The 27,882-nt window shown below is 40.3% G+C and overlaps 1 protein-coding gene across 3 annotated transcripts in view; it reads left to right on the top strand.

Annotated features, from left to right (window-relative positions):
- Positions 1 to 27,882, top strand: part of ctif (CBP80/20-dependent translation initiation factor) — a 68,436-nt gene that overhangs the window by 32,040 nt on the left and 8,514 nt on the right. For 2 of the 3 annotated variants that reach the window (XR_005446765.1, XM_038733623.1), the window contains exons 8-12: positions 5,310 to 5,386; positions 9,494 to 9,574; positions 17,201 to 17,801; positions 18,794 to 19,093; positions 23,078 to 23,233. Coding sequence is in view for 2 of the 3 variants with exons in the window: in XM_038733623.1 (XP_038589551.1) it covers positions 5,310 to 5,386; positions 9,494 to 9,574; positions 17,201 to 17,801; positions 18,794 to 19,093; positions 23,078 to 23,233 (1,215 nt within the window). In the remaining variant the exon portion in view is untranslated. The remainder of the gene's footprint in view (positions 1 to 5,309; positions 5,387 to 9,493; positions 9,575 to 17,200; positions 17,802 to 18,793; positions 19,094 to 23,077; positions 23,234 to 27,882) is intronic. The other variant, XM_038733624.1, reaches the window with a different exon arrangement.

Raw genomic sequence — 27,882 nt, 5'->3', positions numbered from 1 at the left:
TTACACATACTGAGAACTCCTAAATGTTAAATTGATTTGTAACATGAGAGAGAGCTAGACGCTAGACACCCTCCAGGATCACGACAGCCGCATGTCAGCAACAATATCGAATATCGTCACTTGCTGACGCTTGAACCTCTGGATGAGGATGATTTCTTTGATCAATTCATTATGAACAAAAAGATAAATTAATCTTAAAATGTCACTTTTAATGATTTTAAATTCAGCACAGGTCAGATTTGAGTAAACATTTTGGAGTTGCTATTGAGCACAAAATCAATAACTTTCAAGTAAATTCCAGTTCAGCACACTAAAATGCAAGTAATGCTAAATGGCAATATTTGCTAAAGAATCTGTTTGGACCTGCACTCAAAATTGCAGCAATAAAAATCTGTAAAAAAAAATGATAATCTGTACATGCTTAAATAATTGAAAATCTTTTCCTTGTGGCCTTTTTAAAAACACATTGGCTTTAATGTTTTCACTCTGTGAAGCTTTAAATTGTGTTTTAAAAACAGTTAATGTCACAGTTATATGTAGCAGTGTCTAATAATAAATGACAAGACAACTCCAACACAGCAACATATAAAGAACAGAATAGCTAACGCTAATTTTAATATAACCACAAAAAAGAGAAATACAAATCTGAGACCACAGGAATGTCACATTGTTTATTCGGGCTTGGTAAGTGGGCAAAAGGTCCAAATAATTTCAGCGTATGCATTTCTGCTTCCCTCTCGGTATTTTACGTGCTTGCTATCTTGTATTTACAGCCTCTTGTTGTCATACTTGCTCTCCCTCTCCTCTGCTCTCAGCAACCTGTCCTGTAATGCCACCCCTGGGGCAGTTTTAAAATTTATTGCTTTTGGCTGAGGGCCCGTCACATAAATAAGCTGAGAGAAACAATGGGCTGAGTAACTGAATGAGCATCATACCAAAACTGTTAAATGATGGAAGGAACAGGAAGACATGCACTTCACTTTCTATGCTATTGCAGAGAAAGTTCTAATTTTCTCCGTTTCTATTCTTCACATTTTTATCCCTGTTCGCTTTTCTCATTTCCTTACTTTCCTTCCTTGTTACTTATACCCCTTTCACACTAAGGCGACGTCATTGTTATGAATGGATCAACAATGCTATCTGAACCAGGCCAATGACCCTTCTTGCAAAACCCTCACAATTTAAAAATAAATAAATAAATAAATACTTCTAGTACCAGGGGTGTGTCGAATAAAATTTGCAGTTTAGGAGTTGGGTCAATCCTTTTATAAGCTAAATCATGCATTACTTGCATATGAATATTACATAAGAAGGTATGTTGTTGTTGCTTGGGAGCTATGTGGTGTCGTGGTGGTAAAAAGGACACATTCTTTGCGTCAGCATCCCCTGTAGCCTCTCCCAGTGACCTGTGATTTTCCCTGAAATGCTTTGGGTATGTCAGTGTCCTCTCAAGCCAGACGTGCACACCCAAGCACATAATACAATACACACACAAACATACACCTCAGTCAGGGTTGTATAATTTACAATATGTTTTTTTTGATTGTTGGGTGGGGTGTTGGCAGACTGTGACAACTTGAGACCTGCTGTTGGTTTTATGCTCGAGCTTCATAATAACTTAAATGTTCCAGTGACACACTACTGCTGCACACCTTGCGTCATTCTTTTTCTGTAGACATGAAAGTTTTTGGTTGACAAGTTATTTATTTATTTATTTATTTTGTCGCTGATGTCCATATCAAAATGATATTGCATTTCGATGATTCTGGCCTGTCCTTCAAACCTTACGTGAATCACATTCAGTGAAAAATAGAAAACATCCCTTTCCTTTTCTGCTCTTACAACTTTCATCTACTCATTAATCTCATCTGTGTGTCTTCCTTCCAGACTTTTCCAGAATCCTGCTTGGAGATCGCCAATTAAATACATGCTAACACACACTGATGGTAGATTATGGTACTTTGTAGCACTAATGTGGTAATTCTTGTGTTTACCTTGTGATTGTCAAGATGGAGGATAAGATTTCTAGCCTGTCATAGTTATATTAATAGTGTTTTACGGTTTGGTGGATGCTTGACGGTCTATCCCTTCCCCCCCGCTTATAACACTTTCTATTCTCATCTGTACCTGTAGCAACACATTCTACAATAATGCAATTTTTTTAGTGCTAATACTACTTAGGACGCAACCTTACTCACCTTGTTTAAGAAAGTACTTAAAACACACTTTACCAGCCTCCTTTTAGTCTTTACTCGTATAATCTGCACTATAAGTTAAAGCAGGGACATCTCTGTTTCTGTCTCTCAGTCCCTCTCCCACTTATACAGCCACCCACCTTCGCCATCCTTGTCACGTCCACAGCGCTCGCGCTGCCTGCCACGAGTTGAGAGGTCCTTTGGCTGGGGACCAGGACAGCACACGCCTCTCTTTGATCTACCGCGCACTGGCTGCTACCTACACACAGAATATTCACACACACACAAACAGAGCTCTCCCTTTCAACCAGAGATGACACTACAGCTCCTGCTTCCTCCCTCTCCGTTTCTATCGGATACATTATACACTGTGTGGGTCTAGGGCTTTTCTTTTATGCACTGCTGTCCAAAATATGCTTTTCTTTTCAGGATGTAGATTTGCACATTTTAGACATTTTTTATTTACAGCAAAAAAAAAATTAGATGCTTTAATGCAATCTGAAATAGTAATGGAAAAATACTACAAGCTGAAGGGTTTTGCTAAAAATGTGTAGTGTGTGTCGTTTGAACCTTTTGTTTATGTGTGTTTGCTCTGTCATCTGGTTACCATTTGAAGGCAGAATTACAGCTAATGATATCCTAGAGGAAAACTACAGTAGCTAAACATGCAACAGTTGCTCCGTTTCTTTCTTCTTTCTCCACCCACTTTTTCTCCCTGTCAGACCGTTCTCGAGGCAAGCAATTGAAGTCTGAAAAAAAAGGAGAATTTCACAGATATTAATACATTTGGTTTAGACATGAAGTCTTTTAAAACAGAGTAAAGCTTTGCACTAACAGACAGTGTGTTTGTCTGCTTTAGATATTAGTGTGCCACACACTAATATCCCCCCCCCCCACACACGCACACACACACAAACTTTCTGCCTCTCACATCTGGATTCAATCTGAACCCACAGCAGCCTCTCTAAGAGAGAAGTAAGTTAGAGCAGCAGTGTCAAATATCAGCTCTCTCTCAAACGCATTTAAATATCTACAGTAAGTGTTTCTGTAAGTCTGAATGTACAGTTTGTTTGTTTATATTAATTTATTGTAGTTTTATTCTGGTGTGTGTTCATGCAAAACTTTGACTATGTTGTGCTGGTATGGTGTATGGTCTGTATGTACACATGAACGCTGTCTTTGTGGATTAGTAATAATAATAATAATAATAATCTTTATTTGTAGAGCACTTTTCAAAAACAAGTTACAAAGTGCTTTAACAAGTGTAAAGACAATAATACCCAAAAAAACAATAATACAAAAACAATACAAGATAAAGAAAAGAAAAGACTAAAATACACATTTAAGATAAATATAAAGTTAGTAAAATAGAATCAAATAAAAGGGATAAAATAAGTCAAATAAGATCGGGAAAGGCTCTCCTATAAAAGTATATTTTAAGAAGGGACTTAAAAGAGTTCACTGACTCAGCCGACCTGATTTCCTCGGGCAGGCTGTTCCAGAGCCTCGGGGCCCTGACAGCAGACACTCTGTCCCCTTTAGTTTTCAGTCGAGACCCTGGAACAGACAGCAGACCTCTGCCCGAGGATCTCAAGGTACGTGCTGGTGTGTATGGGACTAAAAGTTAAGAAATATAACAAGGCGAGAGGCCATGAAGAGCTTTAAAAGTGATCAATAGAATTTTAAAGTCAGTAAACAACTGCCTTAAGCCATTACAGCACTACAGAAAAGTTTACAAGCATTTTCTATGAGTCTCCATTTCTCATTTGCTTTCTTTCTCCTATTTATAACTGTAAGCCTCAGTGGGGGAAAAATCTGACTTTTTCTTGACACTGTAAAGAATCCACCACAACCTCTTATTACAACTCTAACAATGGAAAACCCAAAACTGTAACTGCTGAATGCAGGGGGAGCGTGCAGTTTGATTGACGGGGCTGATGTTTAATGGATGACAGATGGTCTTATTTCCTTTTCACGGGAAGTGAACTATGTAAGTAAGGGACAAGTGTGCATTCCTTATTAATATCATACCAAATATTTCATATGTGATAAAATTAAAAATTTGTTTATTTACCCGAAAGGCTCATTTTGATCGTACTTTTTTAGTATTGATATCATTAAATATCATTAAATATAGTTCCTGCACCCAGGAATTCCTGTCGCTTGTGTTGTTAGACAACGCCTAGTCAAACAGGAAGGAGTGCGTATCACAGGCTGTGCCAGAAGTTTAAAATCCTTCATCGACAATGAAAATAATCATTAGTAGCAACCCTACTCTCTGCCTCCATCTCTCCGTCATTCTTACATTCAACTTCTATTGCTGTCATGCTTCACCGTGATTGGCTCAGCTGTTACAGAGCTGTAAGATTTGAGATATGACTGGATGAGAGTGTATTTATTAAAAGCCACACCCCCAGATTTATATTCCAAACACTATAATAATAATAGTTGCCCGGTTATACTGTCCGTTTGCTAGAAGTGAATCCACACCTACTGGCCAATCAGAATCAAGAATTTTCAGTGGCCATGGTAATAGTGCAGTCATCGGCTGTCTGGAACGGAACATGATGTTTGGCATCTGCAAGACATGATTATTGTATTCATCCACTCTATTACGGAGGGGCTTTAATGACATTTCTACTTGTAGACTATAACCCATACACACATAACCGGGTATAAAGTTCCCATTGCTGAAGTCTGCCAGTTCAGCAGTAATACAGTGCATGAAGCACATGGCAGATACAATTAAATTCAGTATCTTTGGCTGAATTAAGATATAAAGATATAAAGCATTGAGATATAAAGTAATTCAGCGGCTGATTTTAGGTCTTGAGATGTAGCTTGTTAATTGCACAAGTAATACATTGGAATGAAATGAGACACAATTTTGAATAAACACAAATGTTGTGTAAATTTTCGTAAGAGGTCTGGTATTGATAATTCTCAACATACACAGTGCCCTAAAGAAAAAGGCTAGAATTTGTATTAGAATAACAAGCACTTTATTAACTTTCACTTGTACAGCGAAGAACTCTATATAGACTTTCCACAAACTGAAATTTATTGCTGGTCTTGACAGCAACTGTCTCTTACTCTATGATTTGTCACCAACAGGTCTTCCCACCCCTGCCTAATGAGGCTGAGATCGCGCACACCAAAAAGCTCTTTCGACGCAGGAGGAATGACCGACGGTAATTACGCATGCAAGCTTACACACACACACACACACACACACACACACACGGGCGCCTACCTCAGTGAGAGGGAATGTTTTTTTTGTTGTTGTTGATGTCAGATGTCGGTGCACAGCCAGTCCTATAGCCTTAACATCTTTCCCCAGCCAAAGCAATGTCAAGACAGGAATGCAGGCTCCACATTTCACTTCAGACATAAAAAAAAAACCTCAAGAGAAATGCAATGTTTTTTCATGTTTAATGAGTCACTCAACAAAATCCAGTTGTTCAGTCACCCGTGTTTGCCTACAACACTCAAGCTTTCTTTCTTTTTTTGATTACAGATTTACTTGTCATGCTTTGCAACAATTAACCTGTCGCCCTGTCCTAGAACTCCTAACGCTGGCACAAAATTGTGTACTGACACATCTGCTCCAATTGTACACACTAGTGAAATCTAATTTCGCCCAAGTCTGACTTCATTGAAACCAGGTCCTTAAGAGAAAGAGAGAAAAAAAAAATCTCTCGCTCCCTGCCCTGATGTCACTGGAAAACTGCTCTTCTGTTGCTAAGAGACAGGCAAAGAGAAAATATTTGGGTTGTATTTGTAGTTGAAAAGAGGAAATTGTAGCTATACCAAATGGACAAAAGCACTTTCATCCTTGTTTTTAAGTACAGAGAATAATTGGTTCTGTCCAAAGCTATTGTGTTTATGTGCAATGGCCCCAGTGCAGGCCTGGCAAAAATAGAAGAACACAAATAAAGTCTTGGTCCAACAGCAGTTTGCTAAGGTTTCAGTCTATTTGTTTGGTGAACTGGAAATATTAACAAGAGACCATCCTGCTTTCTTTCTTGTACCCTTCCAAGCAGTGCATCACAAATTGTATTTGTGGGCAAGTTTTACATAGGGGTGTGTGTGTATATGTCTGGTGTATACATGTTGTGTTTCGAGGTTATCAACAGGCAGAGTGTGGCCCAAAAGTCTGAGTCCGCTACCAAGAACAGTTTATCATTTGTTATGAACTGACTGAACACCAACAGTCAAACAGGGTGGTGGGAAATTTCCATGTGGAAGTTTCACTTAGGTCAGAGTTAGTGAGTTGCACAGGATGAACATTTGGGCTGCTCTATCTTACGTTGGGCTTGCATCAAAGCATACAAGGCTAATTTGAAGTCCACGTACCAGCAACTTTAAATGAAAGCACTTTACCTCTACAGACACCGCAGCCCAACATTTTTTGAATCATTTGGATCAATCGAAAAAGGAATAATGTGAAACTTTTACTATTGCGTAACAAGACACTGCCAAGGATGCTCAAACAGTTCAGGTAAATACAGATTCCTCAGACATTAAAGGGGATCAGTACAACTCTATTAGCAGACTATTGTAGAAGCTGGAAAGATAAATTCAGCTACGTCTGTTCTCACAATGCAGCTGCTGGCAAAATCATTCATCAGAGAGATCTCTGCTTAACAGGATCTCTGCAGGACTCTGGGATTATTATTTTTTTTACAATGTGCAACATTTACAAAGAGAGACAGAAGTGAAGAGAGTAGAACAAGATACAACTGTGTTGTCCACAAAAGTGAAAATGTGTCTCTGGCCGATCTGGCAGGACATTAAAAATGAAAACATACTTGTATACACATAAAAACAACACAGACATGTGGACATATGGACACTTCAGTATCCATCCAATATAAGAAAAACACCTAAAAGATTCAAATTCAGTCTTCAGGAATTGAGCCTCCCATTGCCTCACTACTTATTATGTTCTTTGTAGCCAGAGGCATCCTTTAGTGCAGAGAACCAGAGTTTTGCTTTAGAAACTAGGTAAGGATTAATATCTTGAAGGCGGCTGTGGCTCAGGAGATAAAGCGGGTTGCCCGTTAATCGTAAGGTTGGCGTTTCAATCCCTGGCTCCTACAGGCTGCATGTCAAAGTGTCCTTAGGCAAGTTACTGAGAGAGTAGATTAAGTGTACTTCTCTGTTTGTTCTCTTTTCAAAATAATTGTAACTCAATTATTTGCTCAGCCTGTTTTTATTTTCCATTTAACTCTTTTAACCCTGATTGTACACTGCACTGTAACTTTTATTATTTTTTTAATGTGTATCTTTTCAATTTCCCTATGTTGCTTTTAAACTTTTTTATATTTCCCTGTTGCTTTTATGTTTTATGTAAAGCACTTTGAATTACCGTGTTGTTGAAATGTGCTATACAAATAACCTTGCCTTGCCTTGAAACCCTCTGGCTGTTCCGCCAGTGTATGAATGTGTGTGAATGTTAGTTTCTGTTTGAGCACTTAGGCTCAGTGAGTGAATGGTGAATGAAGATGTAGTGTAAAAGCGCTTTGAGTGGTCAAAAAGACCAGAAAGGCGCAATACGAATACGGAGCATTTACATTTGTTTGAAGGCTTTTATGCACATTTACAATGACCCAGCGAAAAATATAAATGAAAAATAACTGTCTGACCTGACCCTGCTACAGAGCATAAGAAAGACTTGCTATAAAAGGGTTAATGCAGTAAAAAAAATAAATGTTCTCCACAGCTGCAGTTACTTCACACTGTCATTTATGAAGCTTAGCATAATTGCTAATCAAATACATAAACTACATATGTTTGTCTATCAAACATGCTAATCGTCTTCTGTCGATATTGCCTCGAATTCCCTGACGGAACACAACCATCAGCCTCTGGCAATAAATACTCATTGTAATGAAAACCTCACAGATAATGTTATACTTAGTATGTTTGTGTTTTGTGTTAACAAATATAAGTAAACGTTTAAAGTACACTTGTTGGAAACCGATGATTAAATATGGAGATCAATGTTAATCATTTGACTATACGTGCAAAAAGCATGAGGGTTGAGAGTTGAATTAAATAAAGCACAAGAAAAAGAAACCGAGTGAGACAGAGACTGAGTAAAGGAAAAGTGTAGGTTGGCCGTGGTAGGAAGGAAAAGAAAGAGGAGGTAGTGCATGTGTTTCTACTTTAGTATGCACGTCAAGCAGGGCTGAAATTAGTTGTGATTTACTGGAATGTGCTGCTTACTGCTCTCTGCACCAGAACAAAAAAGGGGGCAAAGAAGGCACTAATATGTTCCTCCTTGAAGATCTGTTCATTATGGAGGGGCTTTTACACATCTAGACTTTTGTTTCTGTCTGTCTTGCTTCGAGATGGTGGACTTAGATTTGAAGAAAGGTGATTTTAACACCAAACACACTAAGCCTAAGTGCCTGGTTGAGCATCCAGTTTCCACACATTGTTGTTATAAAGTGATAAGCTGAACAAACAAGTACTTAGATCATTTGAGCCGTTGAGTTGAGAGGGATAATTCTTAAGGGTTCGTGTTCGCACTAAATGTCACCACATGGAGTACCAATTCCCATCTGATCTGATCACAGATGTGTGTGTACATTTTTTCTGTATGCCTGCTTTTCTGCTTATATTTTATGGCCACAATGACTGAATGTTATTGACTGTAATCTCCACTATATGCATGCACGTATGCACACACACACACATTCAGTATGTTGCGGAGTTGTACTGTTTTTATTTATTTTTTAAACGGTTTAAAAGTTATGCAAATGCTCAGTCAGGCAGCCAAGCCCTGTCTCCCCACAGTCCATTAAACCAGAGTGTTGTGGCCCTGATGAAGCTCTGGTCATGGTATTGATCGTCTGGCCTGAAGGCTTCTCTTCCCCCGGGCCAATCGATTTGCTAGTCTGGGTCAACCACTGGTCCAATGGGTCCACGTGCTCTCCATCCACACACCCGTACATCCACAGCGACAGCCATGATCTATCATCAGTATTCCACCTCCTCCTGTGATCATATCTGCCACTTCATTTCACCTTTTTTGTTAGTTACCACTTCTTGTAGTTCTATGCATGTTGTTTGAATGACTTAGTTATCAACCTGTAGTTTTTTTGTTTGTTCCCCTCTTTGCTTCCCTGTCCTCTACCCCCCTCCTCTATAATTTCCTGTCTCCTCCTCTTCACACCATCTACAAAAACTCCCCACCGTTTGCTCTGCCACTTAACTCTTCATCTATCCCTCGTATCTCTCCATCCTTTCAATCGCCTGTGTTGTGGCACACCCTCCTTTCCTGCTTGTAGAGTGGTTGATCAGTTCACCCGAGACCAGTTAACCATACTTCTGCCTACTGGCCCTGGGGGAAAGCGGCAAGTCTCAGCCAGGTTAGTGACAACACAAGCCGGATCCTGGGCTCAAAGTGGGACCTAAATACATTTTCGACATTTGACACAGTGATAATGGTTTATACATTGTACTCGTCAAAGCCTCCTAAGGTCAGATGATCATTTGTGGGGCAAGAATAAAGTGCTTCTCTTGTTTGAAATGATTTCCCCATTAAATACTCAAATAGCTAAAAATCAGAAGTACGTAGGATGAAAATAGAGGGATGGGACAGGGCTTGGGTTAGGGGTTAGCCATGCTATGATGTTACCCAGCTCACCGCCTCAACCCAAAAAAAAAGTGAAAAATTTGCAGTTTGTCATTTGATTAGAGGATTAATCAGGCCTGAAACTACCTGTTTTTGACTAACAACATTTTGTGAAATGAAATTTCATCAGTTAATTAGGGGTTGTACCAGAACAGGTTTACATGGTTTAATTTTTAAATAACACCATATTTTCCTCATACTGCACATTGCTGCAGCTCCTCTTTTCACCCTATGTGTTGTATGCTCCACTCTTGAGCTACAGAGTGATGCATCTTACTTGTACAAAATCTTTGTTGGGAGTTGCACATGTGCAGTTCCCAGGTAAGGACTACTAGCCAATCAGAAGCAGAGAGGGGCAGGTCGTAAGCAACAAGGTAGTGTGATCCAAATCAAAGCCGCTTCAGACTCAAGGGGGTAAGCCAGAGATCGAACAGTGAAGCCTGTCAGTACACCTGTCAGTGCCAAATCCGTACCGGCAGCAAGATCCGTTCTGCACATGCGCAAAAGTGGTTCTGTCAGTCAAAGGTTACCATAAATCTGCCTATTCAAAATGATCCAACTAAATCTTTCATATCGAGATAACAATGTTTTTATCACTGGAGATGAAACTGTTCAGTATGATGTAATAGGACTAAACTTTGGATATGAAAAATCTTATTCAACAGTACATTTTTAATGTTTAATAATGACAGCAATCTCACAATGTAGCAACACAAAGGAGGCTAACCCTAGCAGCCGATGTGCACAGCTGTAGGGTTAGCCGGTCGACATACATACAATCGCTGACTTAGGTTTAGGCACACACCCTGACGGTTAGGGTAAGGGTGAGATGCTTTGGGAAGCTGGCTGTCAACGCATTTTATACTAACATAGCTAGCTAGCTGAACAGACAACAATACACGAATAATTATGAACAGGCACATTTGCGGTGACCTTCTTTGACAAACAGGTCCACTTTTACGCATGTGCAGATAGGAATCTGGCAGGCAGCATGGATATGGTACCTTCTTTTTTCATCTTTTTTTTTTTTAAAGAATTTTATTTTGCATAATACAAATCAACAATTCTAGCCCCTTAGGACAAAAACATAGTCCAGGACTGAGTATAAAAAAATAAAATAAAAACAAATAAGGTGCAAGTTACAAGTGCACTTATAGACTTCACAAACAGAAAATAGGTAAGGAACAAACAAATGATCAAAACATTAATGGAAAGGAATAAAAAAAAAAAAAAGTATCCATTTTAACCTCTGGTTGGGGTCCAATTAAATGACAAATCTGACAAAAGTGAATAAAGTAATATAGCCTTCTTAGAATTAACTATCTTCATTGAATCTAAGTAGAGACAGAGCTCTTTCAGAAACAGAGTGAAATGTGGGGTGTTTTTTAAGAATTTACATTTGTGTAAAAAGTATTACGCTAAAATTATCAGGTTGTTGTATAAAAATTTGAGTTTTCTGTCCTCCGTTATAAGACCCTATCTAACATTACTATAAATCAAGGCTGGTATGGTCAGATTACTACGTAATAGCCAATCTTGGAAGTCCTCCCAAAATAATTTTGAAATATTACGAGAACATTAAATGTTCAATTGTTTCTATTTCTGTATTGCAGAATAGGCATTCATTAGAGTCGATGTTAAATCTTAGTCGTAAAAATTCTTTGCAGGGACATATATCATTCATTGTTTTGAAATGTACTTAGAAGATTACTATATTATTATAAGAAGACTAAGATCTTAAAAACTTGTTATTACATTTCTCATCCAAAAAAGAGCATGCTTCACTTGATAATGTGGGAAGGTTAAGTACCATTGGCGTGTATAATAAGGCCCCCCAAACCATTTGAATAAGAGCTTTTGGAATTGCTCCGTCACAGCACAGAATTCTCTACTAGTTTTACACTGTATTTATGCCTAAACTCATCATAGTCCAGGTGGTTACCTCACAGAGGTAACCACCTGGACTATGATGAGTAACCAAAAATTACGTCAAAACCCTGTGACATCCCGTCGCACATGAGACGTACTTGTATTGCTTAGATTATAAACTCTCAGTGGATCTAAAACAACTATTCGGCCAACCAGGCCCAAACAGAGTCGGAGTTTCATCGTCTTTTAAAACTAAACGTTGCCAGCGTTCTGACGATCTATGCTGCCTTGCCGAAAAATGCGACCATAGCGCAAATCGATAGACTCGACTCTACTCGGCCCTGCTCTGTTTTCCATTGCAGATAGTACGTAGCTTGGCGTCATAGCGACGCCACACACAACTGCCGTGACGTAATGTTCAATGCGACACATACACCATAAATAATATATACATAATACCACCTCTTTAATGCAAACATCTCCCTGGATGGTCAGTCTGAGCCACACTCAAGCTACTGCCGAGCTCGCAGTCAGTACATATGATTAACATTATATTACTGTCTCGCTTTCACCTCTCCGCATCACCAGTAGATCGGGAGAAGGGCTTATTAGAGCTGAGCCTAAACTAACAGCTAGTGTAGAGATCACATTAATCATCAGATGAGTGAATGTGTCTCTGAGCAGTCTGCAGCTTTGCAAAAGATTATGAAACCTTACCCTCTGCAGTCATATTAAATGATTTCTGTCATTTCTGTCACCGCTAAGCTGTTATACTTCATTTATGATTAGGTAAAACATTGGTTAAACATTAAAACCTTGATAAGTAGCTACTAAAAGTTTGCTGCAGAAAAGGAAAACCAGACCTTGAAGGATGCTGAATGGAGTTGCCTGACTAGAAGGTGTTCCCTAACCACTGTACACTATAGAAAAGCTTAGTTTAGTGATTAAAACACATAACTAAGAAAGATTCTGAGAACATTTCCATAGAGTTGGAGGCAAGCTGTTGGGTAGAGGAGAGATTCAATTCAATTCAATTCAATTTTATTTATATAGCGCCAAATCACAACAACAGTTATCTCACAGCGCTTTTCATAAAAGAGCAGGTCTAGACCGTACTCTGTGATGATATTTACAGAAGCCCAACAGTTCCCACCAAGAGCAAGCACTAGGCGACAGAGGCAAGGAAAAACTTCCTTTTAAGAGGCAGAAACCTCGAGCAGAACCATGGCTCAGGGTGGGCGGCCATCTGCCTCGACCGGTTGGGGTGAGAGAGAGAGAGAGAGAGAGAGAAAGAGAGTGAAAGAGAGAGAGAGAGAGAGAGAGAAAGAGAGTGAAAGAGAGAGAGAGGGATGTAAGGAGAGAGAGAGGGGAGGGAGGCAGCCTACACAATATACACACAGAGGTACAGACAGCGAAGGTAATGTTGCTATAAACTAAATGAAAAATGGTACAGATATTTATAATAGTGTTAATGGTAACCATCATAATGTTAATGATTATAATAACAATAATAACAATAAGACTAGCAACAATAGTCGTTGCAGTAGAGGGTGTCGAGCAGGAACACGGGGGCAGCAGGTGACCCGCAGCCACAGATCCAGACTCCACAGCTCCAGAGCCAGAAACACCTGCAGGAAGTGATAGGAGGAGAGAGGAGAGGGACAAGAAAGCACAAGACTACCAGAAAGGGGAGAAGTTGTGTTAGTAACATGCAATAATGGGATAAGGTTGCATACAGAGGGAGAGAAAGTAGAGGAGAGAGGAGCTCAGTGCATCATGGGAAATCCCCCGGCAGTCTAGGCCTATAGCAGCATAACTAAGGGATGGTTCAGGACTAACCTGAGCCAGCCCTAACTATAAGCTTTATCAAAGAGGAAAGTCTTAAGCCTACTCTTAAATGTGGAGATGGTGTCTGCCTCCTGAACCCAAACTGGAACCTGGTTCCACAGGAGAGGAGCTTGATAGCTGAACGCTCTGGCTCCTAGACTAGAAGATGAACTGTCTGCCAGCCTCCCAGAGAGAGTGGAGCAGAGGGGGCAGGCGAGACACAAACCAAATGAACACACACACACACACACACACACACGACTATAAATACACTTGGACACATTGACTTTCTCTGTTCCTGCCAGCACACACATACACATACATTCATATACAGATAGAGGACAATTCCAAGAAAAAACAAATAGGGCAGCAACTACCATTTTTTTTCATTACTGGTTAATCTTGTGATTATTTTCTCAATAATTAATCTTATAGTCCATCAATATCAAAAATTTGTGAAAATAAGTGCTCATCACTGTTTCCCAGAGCCCAACCTAACGTCTTCAAAAGTCCAAAACCCAAAGATATTCAAATCCTAACATTATAGAACTATGACCCATCAAGTGCTTAGGGTTTCTGCTGGAAAAATCTAAATAGTTGTGGATTTAGTTTTTTGCTGATTGGATAAACAGCTAATTGTTGCAGTTGTAGAAATATATACAGTAACATTACTTACTACAGTCTAACTGTTATAAAGTGTGGCAACAATCTCATTTATAATATTCTGTCTAGCTCACTAACCTTGTCGTTATCATCCAATACATTTAGCTGTGCTGACTTTGCTGAGCGTCTGGTAAAACATATACAAATAAAGTAAAGCAGGCAGGTGTGTAACGTCAGCTAAATGCAGTCAATGTAACGTTATCATGCAACCAGCTAGAATTAGTTCAACCTCTGGCTGATAAAAATATGACTGTAACGTTGCAGTGGGAGTTTAGCTGAGTTTCCAGCATGTTGTGTGAAGCTGTCTCCCGGTGAGTCTGTCTATAGTCGCTGTCACACTGCCTTATTTTCCAGAGGTATTGTGCCAGTATGCGGCTCACTGCGCTGTATGAAAGGTACCGATCCAGAGAAGGGGTTTGCTTTGATCCTCCTCTGAGCTGGGAACGTTGGTAGTAACAGAACATATGTCTAAAAAGCCACAGCTGCCATGACAGTGTTTCCACGTTTATTGCGGGAGCTCTGTATGAAAGCAGTTGTGTTTCGGATTATGCTCTTTCATGAGTTCGAGCACACGTGCATGAGCACACACCTGGTTGCAATCTTAAAACCACACCCCTAGTGACTGCTGAAAACTACATAATACCCCTTTAAAGGTTTCTTTATTCAACTATGACAGTAAACTGGAAGTATTTGGGTTTTGGACAAAACAAGACATTTAAAGATAACATCTTGTGCATTGGGAAACATTGATAGAAAATCGATTGATTAATCGACAATGATCCCAACTTACTTAGCTCTGAATGGTCTCTCAAAGTAGTGTAAACAGCTGTCAGTAAATACAACACCAGATCTGTTAGAATCGCTGAAGAAATCAGAGATGTGAGCGGCGATTCAGATGTCTGAAACCAGACTACTATCTGACACAGCTGTTCAAAATCTCCTCCTCCTGACACTAGGACTGCATTGTCATCCTGGAAGAGACCACTCTACTCTTGATTTGCAGTGACCAAATTGAGCCAGACTATACCATAAGAAATGACCCCTATTTGAATGGAAGAATCTGCACTTGTAATGTTTCTCCTTCTCGTTTATGTAAGTTTTTCCTATAATTAATTGCCCCATCTGTAAGTGTTGACAGTAACATTTGCAGTATCACGCAATCCAATTCCACAATACACCAAACTATAGTAAGGCTTCAAAACATTTCATAGGTGCATTTTTACTTCATTGAGACTGGATGTGTTTATTATGATCGCCCACTGTGTAATATATATGTACAGTACATACAATAAACAATAATAGGCTACTGGAGTTATGTACTGGTTTATCTCTTAGTTTTTTTCATCTGGCCTCAAACACAACTGAACTGTTTGTTGAGCAGAGCCCAAACCCATTTTCTACCACTTTTGAAATATTCTTTTCAATTTCTATAACAACAAAAAGAAATCCACTATCTCTGCGATGTGTCAGAGCTGTCTAAAATTCTACAAAATCTTATTTAACCTGCACACAGGAATATATCAGATTCCTTTTCATTTAGGTTCAAAGGACATTTCCAAGGTTGTTCTTATATTAATTTATTTGGGGTGGAATGAACACAGAGGAGGTTTGCAGACTTTACTTTTCAGTGTGATAGTGCCGCACAGTTCTCTTTCACAAGGCAGAATAGTTTAGGTGCTTTTGTAACGCAGCCTCAAAAATGTTTGGCTTGTTAATACGTTTTTCATGTTTTGGTCTAAAAGGTTTGCTAAATTAAAAAGTCCAAGGAAAGGCTTTTGTGAGGAAGGATGAACTTTTAGGAAAGATGCCTTTCTTTGCTCGTCAATCCCGCCTCCACAAGGCTTACACAGCCGACAGCTTTTATGTGTCCTTTTCTTTTTTTTTGTACCATCTCTCTATTAAAGAAACCTTGTCCCTAGTATTCAAAGAGGGGAGAACAAACTTTGGAGCACTTTGTACTGCTTTATCTTATAAAGAGCCCCAAATGCAAATGCCCCAGAACAAACTGTCTTTTTTCAGGACTCAGAAGCATTGTGTTTGTAGCCGTTCCATGCAAACTGTCCCTTTACAGACAAACCTAATATGACAATTTATTGTACATGCAATGCTAATATGATAGCTGTATTGCTTAATACTATGCTTTAAGATGTTTTACTTGCTATTAGTCTCATTCTCTGTGGACCTAAAAGTGATGCACATTACGTGAGACTGGAAACTGGTTTGCATTCATCCACTAATGTCATGTTTCAAGTCTCTGTGTCCAGTGGAAGTGTTCAGCCACGACTGTTGGAATCTCTTTCCAGGGTTCAACATTAAACGCATTTTTATGTACTATAATTACTTTAATTCAGACACAAGTACGGCAGCTGGCTATTGATTTCAAACCTGAGGGCTGGATTCATTTCCACACTTGATGGTTCATCTAATTTGCTGTAGCTTATTTCATGGCTCATCATTTGCCGATCATATTAAGCATTTTACACTGCCTGCACAAATCACGGAATAAAAAGTGCTTATATAGTTGAGTGTATCTCAACAAAAGTGTGCTAGCAACTGCTGCTAGTTGAGTTTTTTGTGAGTTCACATGCCAAAGCAGATAATAGGTTCCCTCCTTGATGCCAAGGTGACTAATCCCCTGGACCATATGTCAGTGGCTTTTCAAGCCCATGGCCAGTGCAGCAACAGGACGGAGCTATGCAGGACAGGAAAATATAGACACACTGTGCATCCACATGTAAGCAGTCATCGGATTTTGACTGTATCAGAAGATGATTGCATTGTGTCTGGTTGTGAACTGACATTAGAGGTTAGTCACAGTGATTAGATGGGGGTGAAGATAAAACAGAGATGGTACCTTACTAAACCAACGCGATGGGGGACAGAGGGGCAGAAAGGAGGCTGTTGGCCAAAATGGTGGTCAGAGTGGAGCAGAGAAGTTTAAGGTACAAGCCAACTGCTGCTCCATTACAATGAAGCTAACTGAAACTTTCTCTCATTCCAGGAGACAGCAGCGGCCTCAGGGAGGAGGAGGAGGAGGAGGAGGAGGAGGAGGAGGGAAGAACCAACCTCAGCTGATACAACAACAGTCACCACAGCACCAGAGGGATCAAACCCAACAACAGTCTCCAAACCAACAGCACCAGACTTTAACAGAACTGGGAGATAACAGAAACAGTAGTGCTGGTCGGCCGCCTCGCCAGTATCAAGGAGGACATGGGCAGCGCCAGGGAGGACCCCCGCACCACGGATACAGCCAGAACCGGCGTTGGCACCACAGCCAGAAAGGTCAGGGACAGGCACAGACAAACACTACAGGTGACAAAGGACTACCCGCAAGAATAACCAAAGACAAAGAGACTGAGAATGTAAAACTGGGTGACGTGCAGATCAGACCACCTCAGGACTGGAGCAGTAAGAGTCCCAATGAATCCCCCCACTATGAGTCAACACCCAGTATGGATGCTTTCCCAGATCAGACAGTTAATAAGCAATCTCCCAACCAACCAAGAAGTGGAAAGGCAAGCGAGGGCCGGACGGAGCAGCCCAAAATCAGCTTGCTGCAGTCGTCAAAGGAGAGGCTGCGGAGGAGACTAAAGGACAAGGTACCAAAAAGCTGCTTAGTGCCTGTCAGTCAGTATTAGGGCAATCGGGATGAACGTGTACAGACACACCCTACCATTTAGTCTTATAATTACTTTCATTATGTTCACAGACACTCATACATCATTAATATTATTCAGACATACAGACACACACTTTTCTTACACTGCCTTGCTTGTCATTCACCTACTTAGTTATTTAGCATTCAGATTGACACATCCAAACTGGCGGGGCGGGGATGGGGCGGGGGTACTTGTTCTCACTAAGGAAGTGAAGAAACTAAAGAGGCATTAGCTCAACAGTTTTTGATGTTTTCCAAACTAAGCCAGCCAGCCAACAGCTTCCTCATGCTAACTCATTACCACCAGTGGCGGTTTGATTTGAGAGCACGGGACTCCCCAGCAGGCAACAGGGCAGGAATTAATAAACATATCCTCAGTGACACCAGTGAATCAATGAATCCAGTCTAGGAGTCCGCTTTTGCTTGATTAGGGTGTAATGAACTCCAGCAAATAAGATATATTCAGTATTTTGCAACTTATTTAAGCGGCTTTTTTTTTTTTTCATAGTTCACACTTGGCATAAGGCTTTTTAAAGCTTTCCAGATATATGTAACTACTAAATTCATGTTAATTTGGTCAATATGTTACATTATGTTCTCTCTCTTTCCCATCAATAATAATATGGTGATATTCACACAGATCAATAAACTAAAATAAGATCTAGCATATTGATTAGATCAATTTAAAAACATTTTAAATTAAAAAGTCACCCATACAAACTATGACAAATATACATTTTTATAAAACTTATCTTTTTTTATTAGGCCTAATTGACATGCTTAATCATAATGTGTGACAAATTAACTTTATTAATCATTAATCATTCATTTTTCCTTAATCGATGGGGGGGGGAAAAACTCATAGGTCAAACCTATGCTGAAATTGAATATTATACTATCACCATTCATGTCTTATCCCATCTCCTGCCTCAGGAAGAGGCGCGTGTAGAGGCGTCGGGCTCCGGATCGCAGAGCATGGACCGGCTGGTGGACCTTCTCAACAGCATGAGGAGCAACAGCAGCGGCGTGGAGCAGCAGCTGGCCTCTTTCATGGAGGAGGCTCAGTGTTCTGCGCGGTCCGAGGAAACCCTGGCTCAGGTGGTCAGCACAATCTACTCCAAGGCAGTGTCAGACAGGAGCTTTGCCGCCACCGCTGCCAAGCTCTGCGACAAGATGGCGCTGTTCATGGTGGAGGGAACCAAGTTCAGATCGCTGCTCCTCAACATGCTGCAGGTGAGAGCACCGGGTCAGTTGCAGGTGCAGCAGAGGAGAGGTGTCATCCCCTCTTCAAAATTTTCTTTATTTCTATAGTATTCAGAATAATCAGATTGCAACACACACAGACTTGATTGAAAAGCAATAAAATTACAACACTAAAATGTAACAATGTTAATACAAGTTACATGTATTTTTAAGTAACACAAATGACAGTAAAATAAAATAGAAACACGTCTAACCTTAACATGAAATCCAATATACTTACTTACACAATTTCATAAGAACATACTGACAATATATCGTTGTATCGACATTGTTATCATACAACACCACTTAAACCTAGGAAACATGATAGTGGACATGCTAACGTGCATCCTTCAAAATAAAAGTCTGTGCTTTGATCCATATAGAGTCCCTCCAAACTGTGACATGCGTTGTTCATAATATAGCGCAACAGCGTCACACTACTAGATTAGCTTATCCCAGATACGTCAGTGTCTGGGTATTTGTTGGCCAGGAGCACAGCAATTTCCAAAATATGTTTGAGGTCATTTAGAAAAAGTATCTGCATTACATATTTGTCCACTAGTGAGCACTTCAAATGTAAAATGTCCCAGTCAGTTCACATCTTGGTCACAATTCTTTATTAATCTAATTTATAGAATTGTTATCAAAAATATTTATGTTACGTGTTTGTTTAAAATAAGGAATTTAAATTTCAGTACCTGCCGTAAAAATCCACCATTGGTTGGGGTGCTGTAAATATCCCTCCTTGTTGCAGAAAAGGTACATTTACTCAAGTACTGTACTTTTACACACGGTAGCTCCGCTTTAATCTTGAGAAGCTGCAGCTAAACTAAGGCTTATTCTTGACCATTTTCTCTCTGCTCTGCTCGATTGCAGACTCGCCGAGAATTGCATGCATGTCGCGGTTCCTTGTTTAAATATATGATATTTAAATCATAATAGGCTGTATATTAACTAATTGGCAGAAAACCGGTAGTTCAATGTTAAATCAGACATTGAGAAAAATGCTCGTTTCATACCGGCTCTGCAAAGATTCGACTGTGAGATCGGTAGTCGAATCAGGCTCCGCCTATTGAAGCATCGAATCTTCGACTATTCGGGGTCAGCCCAAGTGTATTTTTGTTTTTTTCCCCAAACGTGTTTCAGGACCTGTACCCCCTACTAATTATGGGGTCCATAATTAGTAGGGGGTACGATGATAACTTTTACTTTTAATACTTTACATTTACTTTTAAATAAATTAAATTAAATGTGATTTTGCTTATGTGCTTTTACTCAAACAAGGATCTGAGCCCTTTGTCCTCGACTGCTCTGTTGCTGCAGGATACTGGCTACTGACTGCGCAATAAGCTGCTGTGGTGATAATAAGCTGACAGAGCAGCTTACACCACGGTCAAAAAATTAACACTGTGATATGATACTGTCTCTACTCCTGTCTGTGCAGCACCACTGCTCAGTGTATCTTGTTGGCTTCAGTTATAAATCCGAACAAAAGGGTTGTCTTCTGTATATAGTTTTATGCACTTAAACATTTTAATATGTCTTCATGCTTGCTTTCCAAAAGCTTATTTTTTGGGGGGGTGTTGGCTCCATTACCAATTTGTGTGAGATCTCTCCCAGGACTTGTAGTAGTCTGCAAGTAAGCTATCAGCAACAGTTGATTTGCAATAAAGTTAGTCATGAAATGCAAAGTCGATCGACAGAAACAGTTTTGGTATTGAATCGCTTATATCATTTATCAAGCAAGAAGGTCAAACATGTTTTTTTCCCCAGCTTCTTAAATGTGGGGTTTTGCTGATTATCACTGTTTTTATATAGTTGGAAATTATATATATTTGGGTTTAGTTAGTCAAACAAAAATAGATTACAAGCAGCATTTTCCACTTTTTTTGAATGATATTTTATAGAAATTATGGCCCTCTGATTAAACAAACAAATTAGTGTCCGATTAAGCAATACTGACCCTGAAAATGTTCAGATCTTTTGGATAAAACAACCTTTCATTCTTTCACTAAAGTCTGCCGCTTTACTTTTGTAATCTCTGCCTGTGTAGCTTCCACCCAAATATCCCAAGAAATATGTTACTTGAAGATGCTCACAGAATGCCCTTTGAATACTCATTTTAAGAGCTTGATAATACAGTAAATGTTTTTTTGGCAAACCAGTCATTTTTTTATACTGCATGTTTTAACTAAATCCTCTCTGTAATTTCAGTCGATTCATTCAACCTTAGTTTTATGAGAAAACACTTTCAGGTGGAAGCCTGAGAGTGAGTGTGTGTGTGTGTGTGTGTGTGTGTGTGTGTGATGTTGAAAATGTCAGCGGGCAGATGTATATTCCACTGCCCCTCTCTCCCCTTTTCGGCCCTCATGAGCTCTGTATTACTGCGCTCCCCTGTCTTATCGTCTCCCCTCACCCAGAACGACACGAGCCAGTGCCTCGCTACGTCTCCCTGCACTTCCTCCCTCACTCTCTCTTTTTCACCACTTGCTCCATCCTGAGACTCAGACAACCTCACCAGAGCAGCAGACAGTCTAGAATAGGTAAATAAGACATACATACTGTCTTCAGATGGCATTCAAGGTTAACCCACCTGCTGCCTGACCATGTCTCCTACTTTTTCCCTCACTTCACTCCTACTCTTGTTTCTTTCTCCTGCAGATGCTCTTTGTGACTACACTCCTACACTTTTCTTTTTTCTCCTCCCTTCTGTTTTTGTTTTTCCAATGAAACACCTCTTTCTTTGGATGTTGATATTTTTATCCCTAACGCAGAAGTAGTGAATCCTTCCTTAATCCTTTTACCCCTTCCTCTGCTTTATATTTTTCCCTTTTTTTCACAGCTGTGTGGTCCTTATGCTTCTTTTATTCCTCACTTTAATTCCCACTTCCCAGCCAGCACGGACCCCCTCCTTGTCTTTGACATTTTGGCTTTAAAACATCTTAAATGTCATAAGTGGGCTCATGAAGGCTGGCATTACCGATGTTGCTCCCAGACCCCTGGATCTCAATGTGGGGGCAATTAGTCTGTGACCGCTCTTCTTATTAAAAGAGAGGCGTCAAAGTTTGTTGTTGCTGCTTTGATTAAACGCAGCCAGGCTGTTACCTATGAAAGTTGCTCTTTATAAAGCACATTTGAGAAGAGCATGTGGCCTTTTTTCTTTTGCTAATGCTGTTGGCACCTTCCTCATCATCTTCTTTTCCTTAATAAGTTTGCCTTTTCTGTTGCTAACAGTCATCTGTGTATCTTGCCATTTTGCTGGCTTGTTATTTAGGTGTCAAATACCATGGCGATGTCCTTGGAGTTGTTTAAGAGGAGTGTGTAGTTGTTTTTGAGTGTGTGGTATGTTTGTTTTTGACAGTGTGAGTTTTATTTTATTTTATCCATTCAAGGCTGAAGATTCTGTGGAAATCTGTGTAAAAGCAGGCCTTCAATGTAATTTGTACGAGTCTGTAAGAATATAAGTCGCTCATGTTTCCACTGCACTCCAGTCCATAGTAAAAGGCAAGGGAAAAAAGGAGAAACAGTGAGTTAATAAAGTTTCAGTTTAACCTGCCGTATAACATCTTTACAAGTGCGCATTAAGCATTAACCCATATTAACCCCAACACTTTTACAGCACTGACACAGTTCACTACCCTTCACTTTCCAGCCAAATTAACATATTATCCTCTACAACCGGCAGATAAAAGAAATTCATGAATTTGTTTAATGTGTTTTTCCGCTGCTTTTTGGCGTTAAGTACTTTAAGCTGCAAGGTTAATACATGTGCCACCTACAGAAACTCCCATCAGAGAGATACCAAAGATGGTGATGCTGATTACCACCACTGCTTATGAATGTATGAAACACTTTAATACCCTCTTACCTACCGCCTACTTGGAACTTGTATTACACATTTACCAAATCTGGATAGACTGTAGTGTTTCAGTGTATTTTCCAAACGTAATCTTCTTGTCTTTCTACCCACAGAGGGACTTCTCCCGCCGAGAGGAGCTCCAGCAGTCAGATGTGGAGAGGTGGCTAGGTTTCATCACCTTCTTGTGCGAGGTGTTTGGTACCATGAGGAGCAGCTCCGGGGAGCCGTTCAGGGTGCTGGTGTGTCCCATCTACACCTGCCTACGAGAGGTCTGTATCCAGATCTACACCCTTTTTTTAATCAGTGTATGTCAATTAACAGTCGATCAACCCCATTCACAGTAAGTGGAAAGTGTCCAGCTGTGTCTGTATGTCTTGTTCAGTTCAATACAAGACTGAGTTTCCCGTTTTTTGGCCAGACCTAGTCTAGACTCTAGACACCACAGTGGGGTTTGGTTAATGGTGCAAACGGTCAAGACACCATCAGTTCCAGGAAAATATGTGACCTCAGGCTCAGTTCTCATCAGAGGGTCATGCTCTCTTACATACACTCCCTCGGTTGCCATGGAAACCATATAGGGTAGCCACAGCAGACGCACAGCAATACAGAAGTGGTTAACGACAGATGGAATATTGAAAGGGGAAGCGAGCAAGGAGGGGGAGGAAGAAAGAGAGAAGAAAAGAGGTGAGAGGAAGCAGAGGAGACTGTGGTCAGGTTGACAGTTACTGCGGAGGAAGTCTACTGATGGCATGACAGGTAGAAGAGAAAAGAGAAGGGAGAGGGAGACGACAGAATCTGGGAGTGAAAATAGTTTTTAATGTGTAGTTTGAGAGGCATAGAAGAAATAATGGCGGGGTTAAGGCACATGCCAGGTAGTTTTTACCTCCCACGTCCACACCTCCGCCGGTCTGGCACTCAACACACACACACACACACACACACACACCCTGCGTCTCACTAACACAACACAACAACAATCAACACACATCTAGCGCCATCCACACCCTGTCTCAGTATATGCCCAGGGCATTATCTCAACTTGTTAGAAGGCTCGGCAGCATGACCAAGGGCGTGGATGCACAGTCTAACCAGTCACAAACACACCTTCATATTCCAGCGTCGGGGGTTTCACATTTAGCCTGATGATGCTTAAGAGTCAAATATTTGTACAGTTATGTGTGAATTTGTGTGTGTGTGTGTGTGTGTTTGTATTTATGGGCCAACATCTTTGTTCGACAATCTCTATTTCCCGGAGCTATTGTTCCTGATTTTTATCCATCTGCTGTTTTGTCTATCCTGTTGTAACATGTAGATGTCGGATTGCAGCTACAAGCGATGTGCGATAACGTGCGCTCGCCTGTGTGTGTGTGTGCGCGCGCGCATATGAAAGCATATGTGCCTGCACGTACGTACGTGTGTGGGGGGGGGGCATTGCATTTTGCAGCGGCTGTCTTCTCTTGTTGTAGCCCGCAGAACAGGATTAGGTAACAACGGAGGTGTGCTGGGAAGTGTGTTCGGGTGTACATGACAGCTGTACATAAACAGAACAACGCTTATCTCATTCATTCATGACTCACACACAACCCAATAGGGTTTTTTTTAATGCCACAATCCAGATAGATGCATCAAGTTAGATAATCCTCCACTAAGTGCACATTGCAGCACACCTTAAAATACATTACAACACACCATGCTCGCTTTCCAGAAATGTTACTTTTATTTTTTTATTTTTTGTCTTGGGCAGCACAAAAAACTGTAAACTGACATATCAACACCTTTTAAGTTGTTGCAAACAGTTTTTCTTTCACATCCAGCCTTTACAGAACAACGTTTTCAGTCATTTGATTTGTTTGTTTATTGGACTTGCTTCTGTTTCAGCATGTTACTGTGGTTACATACACTAGGCTGTTGAGAAACTTTGCGGTGAGTGTGTAAATTTAGAACAGTGTTTGAGCCAAACAACATGTGCATTAAACAGATTAAATACACCTACTCTGGCAACACAGAAATAAATATCTACCCAGACCAAAGTATAAAAGGTATGTAGAGGACAGCCTGTTCTAAGCTGCGCAAGAAAGGTGGAAAAAATGGATTGTTCTTATAACTCCATACCTTTTTTAAAAGGAACTAACAAACACAGGAACGGTTCTGCACAGCTGAACAGCCACAGAAAAGCAGAAGGCTGGTACCAGGGTGCTTGAACTAACAGATAAAACCATATTTTATTGAAGCAAATGGCCTGCATGTAACAAGATGTTGGTTTGCAGTGGCACACTGTCTTGTGATGAGCTCATTCGCTATTTAGATTGTGCCTTGGTATCCCCATTTGAAAGTCAGCATGGGCTGTCCATCTAGTATATTACGACAACATAGGCATGCAGTAAGAATATGTTCTTTAAATATTCTGATTAAGCACTTGTAAGTGTGTAATATTTTACATGTTGTTTTGTTTATAGGCCTTTCTGTGAAGCTCTTAGTAAAGTGCAGCATTGATGCGATAGAAATAGGATAATGTTATGTAATGTAACTAAGGGAAGTGCTGGTTCTGACGCTAGACCTGCTGTTGCTATGCAACTATTGGATACCCATTTAAAGTTAAGTAGTCATAATTTTAACTTTGAGCGCTCTGCCTGTCATTAGTATCCCGTTTTCCCCTCAGCACTCATACATCCTTTCTTTCCTCTAACATGCAGTATGCTGACAGGTTTCACCATATAGAAATCTACAATGAGAAAATGAAGTCAAACTGAAAGACTGGTGAAGCCTCTGCAGAAAAATTAAAAGAATAAGAAAGTTTTTCTAGTTCACACCATTGAGTAATTCAAGGTGATGTCATGTTAGTAGCATTCCTCCATTCAGTGCTACAGCAGGATCACAGCTCTTATAGTTGTTTTCAAGCTTTTCATGTTCCTGATCAAATGTCCTTTGAGTGAAAACACTGTAAATGGAAATTGGAGAATACCAAGGTTTCCCAGTACAGCAAGCTTTATTTCATGACGATGTAACTAACCAGAGGTCTGGCTGACTGATGTCAGCTTCAGCAGAGAGACTGTGTGTGTCAAGTAGTCTGAGAAACAGTTTTCCTGCATGTTATGGTATAGGATCGACAAAGGAAAGCTAGATAGACAGACAGAGAAGAAAACACTTTTGCAGTGGATAGGAGAACTGATTAAAGATTAGACCATTTGAAATGTACTGAGCAAAACTTCAACTCGGGGCTCCCCAGAGAACTCATTATGAGCTAATGCCACTTGTCATATAGCTCTCCTACTCTGGGAAGGACGAGACTTTCACTTCAAACAGACACACTGTCACCGCACACGTCTAAGCAAACTGAGGAGCTGACGTCTGCACAACCGCTGGGCCAGAATGATAGGTGGAATACTATTAAGCTTACAGTGTGCAAAGAACAGGCCAGCTCGTCTTGAAGGTTGGTCGTAGCATCAGATGATGGTGATCAGACATCATTTTCATGACAGTGTTTTTGTCAGTGCTCCTTTTTAAAGCACATGTTTAAGCACACTTTAGTTAGTCTGTGTGTGAGTTCTACTGCAAAAATAAAATTTGTTTTGTATGCATGCCATAGTGCATAAAGTCATTCATTTTGGCTGCGTTCACACTGCAGGCCTTAATGCTCAATTCTGATTTATTGCCCAGACCTGATTTTTTTGTTTGACTGTTCACATTATTTTTTAAATGTGGCCCATATCAGAATCCAGTGTGAACTGGCCACGACCTTAAAGTGTCCCGCATGTGCAATAAAGAATAATACGACGTCGGGAACAGCACAGCACACTGTTGTATGGAAGTAAACATGGAGGCCACACAGATTAGCGTCTACGGTTTTATTTTTAAGTTGATTTGAGGCTGAAGAAAGGGAATTCATGAGCAAATGATCATGAGGATGAGGAGAAAGACAGCCACATTTTTACTTATGGCTTCTTGTGGAGCGATGGCTGATACTTCCGCTAGCACAGAATTGTGACGTCGGTCGCTGTAAAGTGACGTTGGAGTCGCAAGAATTCCGATCTGACTGTCTGGACCTGTATCTGATTTGGACAACAAATGAAAGTGGCACAAAAAATCAGATTCCATGTGACTTGGGCTGTTCACACAGTCATAAAAAAAAGCAGATCTGAGTCACATATAAGCCAAAAAAATCTGATTTGGGTCACATTGGTTTGCAGTCTGAGCGCGACCTTGGAGTCGTGTTTCTGTCCTTCTGGCGAATTTAAGTCCGACAGTCACTGTTTTAGCTTTGTTTTGCCACTCCTGAATTATGACGGCCGCTACAAAAAATTCCCACGATCATTAATCAATGCGCTATTTAATGTTTTCACTCGCACACTGTGCAAGCACAGTAACACTAAAGGCTTGGCTAGCTTTCTCTCCACGTTCTTCAAATACGTTCTACGTGACAGGTGCTGTTATAACAACAGCAGCGTAGCCTAAGGCCCCATCCACACTACTGCGTTTTCATTGAAATACGGAGACCTTTTTGCTAGACCTAAAATGGAGAAGTTTGAAAACACTGGCGACCCTGTTTTTCATTTTAAAACTCCGGGTAGCGTTTTAGTGTGGATGGTCAAAAAGGAGGACTTTAGGAACGTTGACGCAGATGCTCATGTTTGGCTTGCTGATTGTATCTTATAAGTCTGGCAAAGCAGAGACACAATGCCATAGACCGCATTTCATCTTGTACCGTGTAAATGACACTTATAGCCTACACTTGTAAGTTACTGTGCATGTCGCCATTTACTTTGCAACGACCACTAGATGTGTGTTTTCAGTCTGTTCTCAATTTTAATATAGATGGAGATGAACTCTGATACGCAGCTAAAACGCTGGCGTGGACAGAGATTGTATTTGTTTTAAAACTCCGTTTTTACACTAAAACGGAGTATTGTGGATGGGGCCA

The sequence above is a fragment of the Micropterus salmoides genome, unplaced genomic scaffold, assembly GCF_014851395.1.
Source record: "Micropterus salmoides isolate LMB-PRFRI ecotype aquatic unplaced genomic scaffold, ASM1485139v1 Ms_hic_scaffold_20, whole genome shotgun sequence".
NCBI lineage: Eukaryota > Metazoa > Chordata > Actinopteri > Centrarchiformes > Centrarchidae > Micropterus > Micropterus salmoides.
This window is presented reverse-complemented; position numbering and strand designations above follow the sequence as displayed.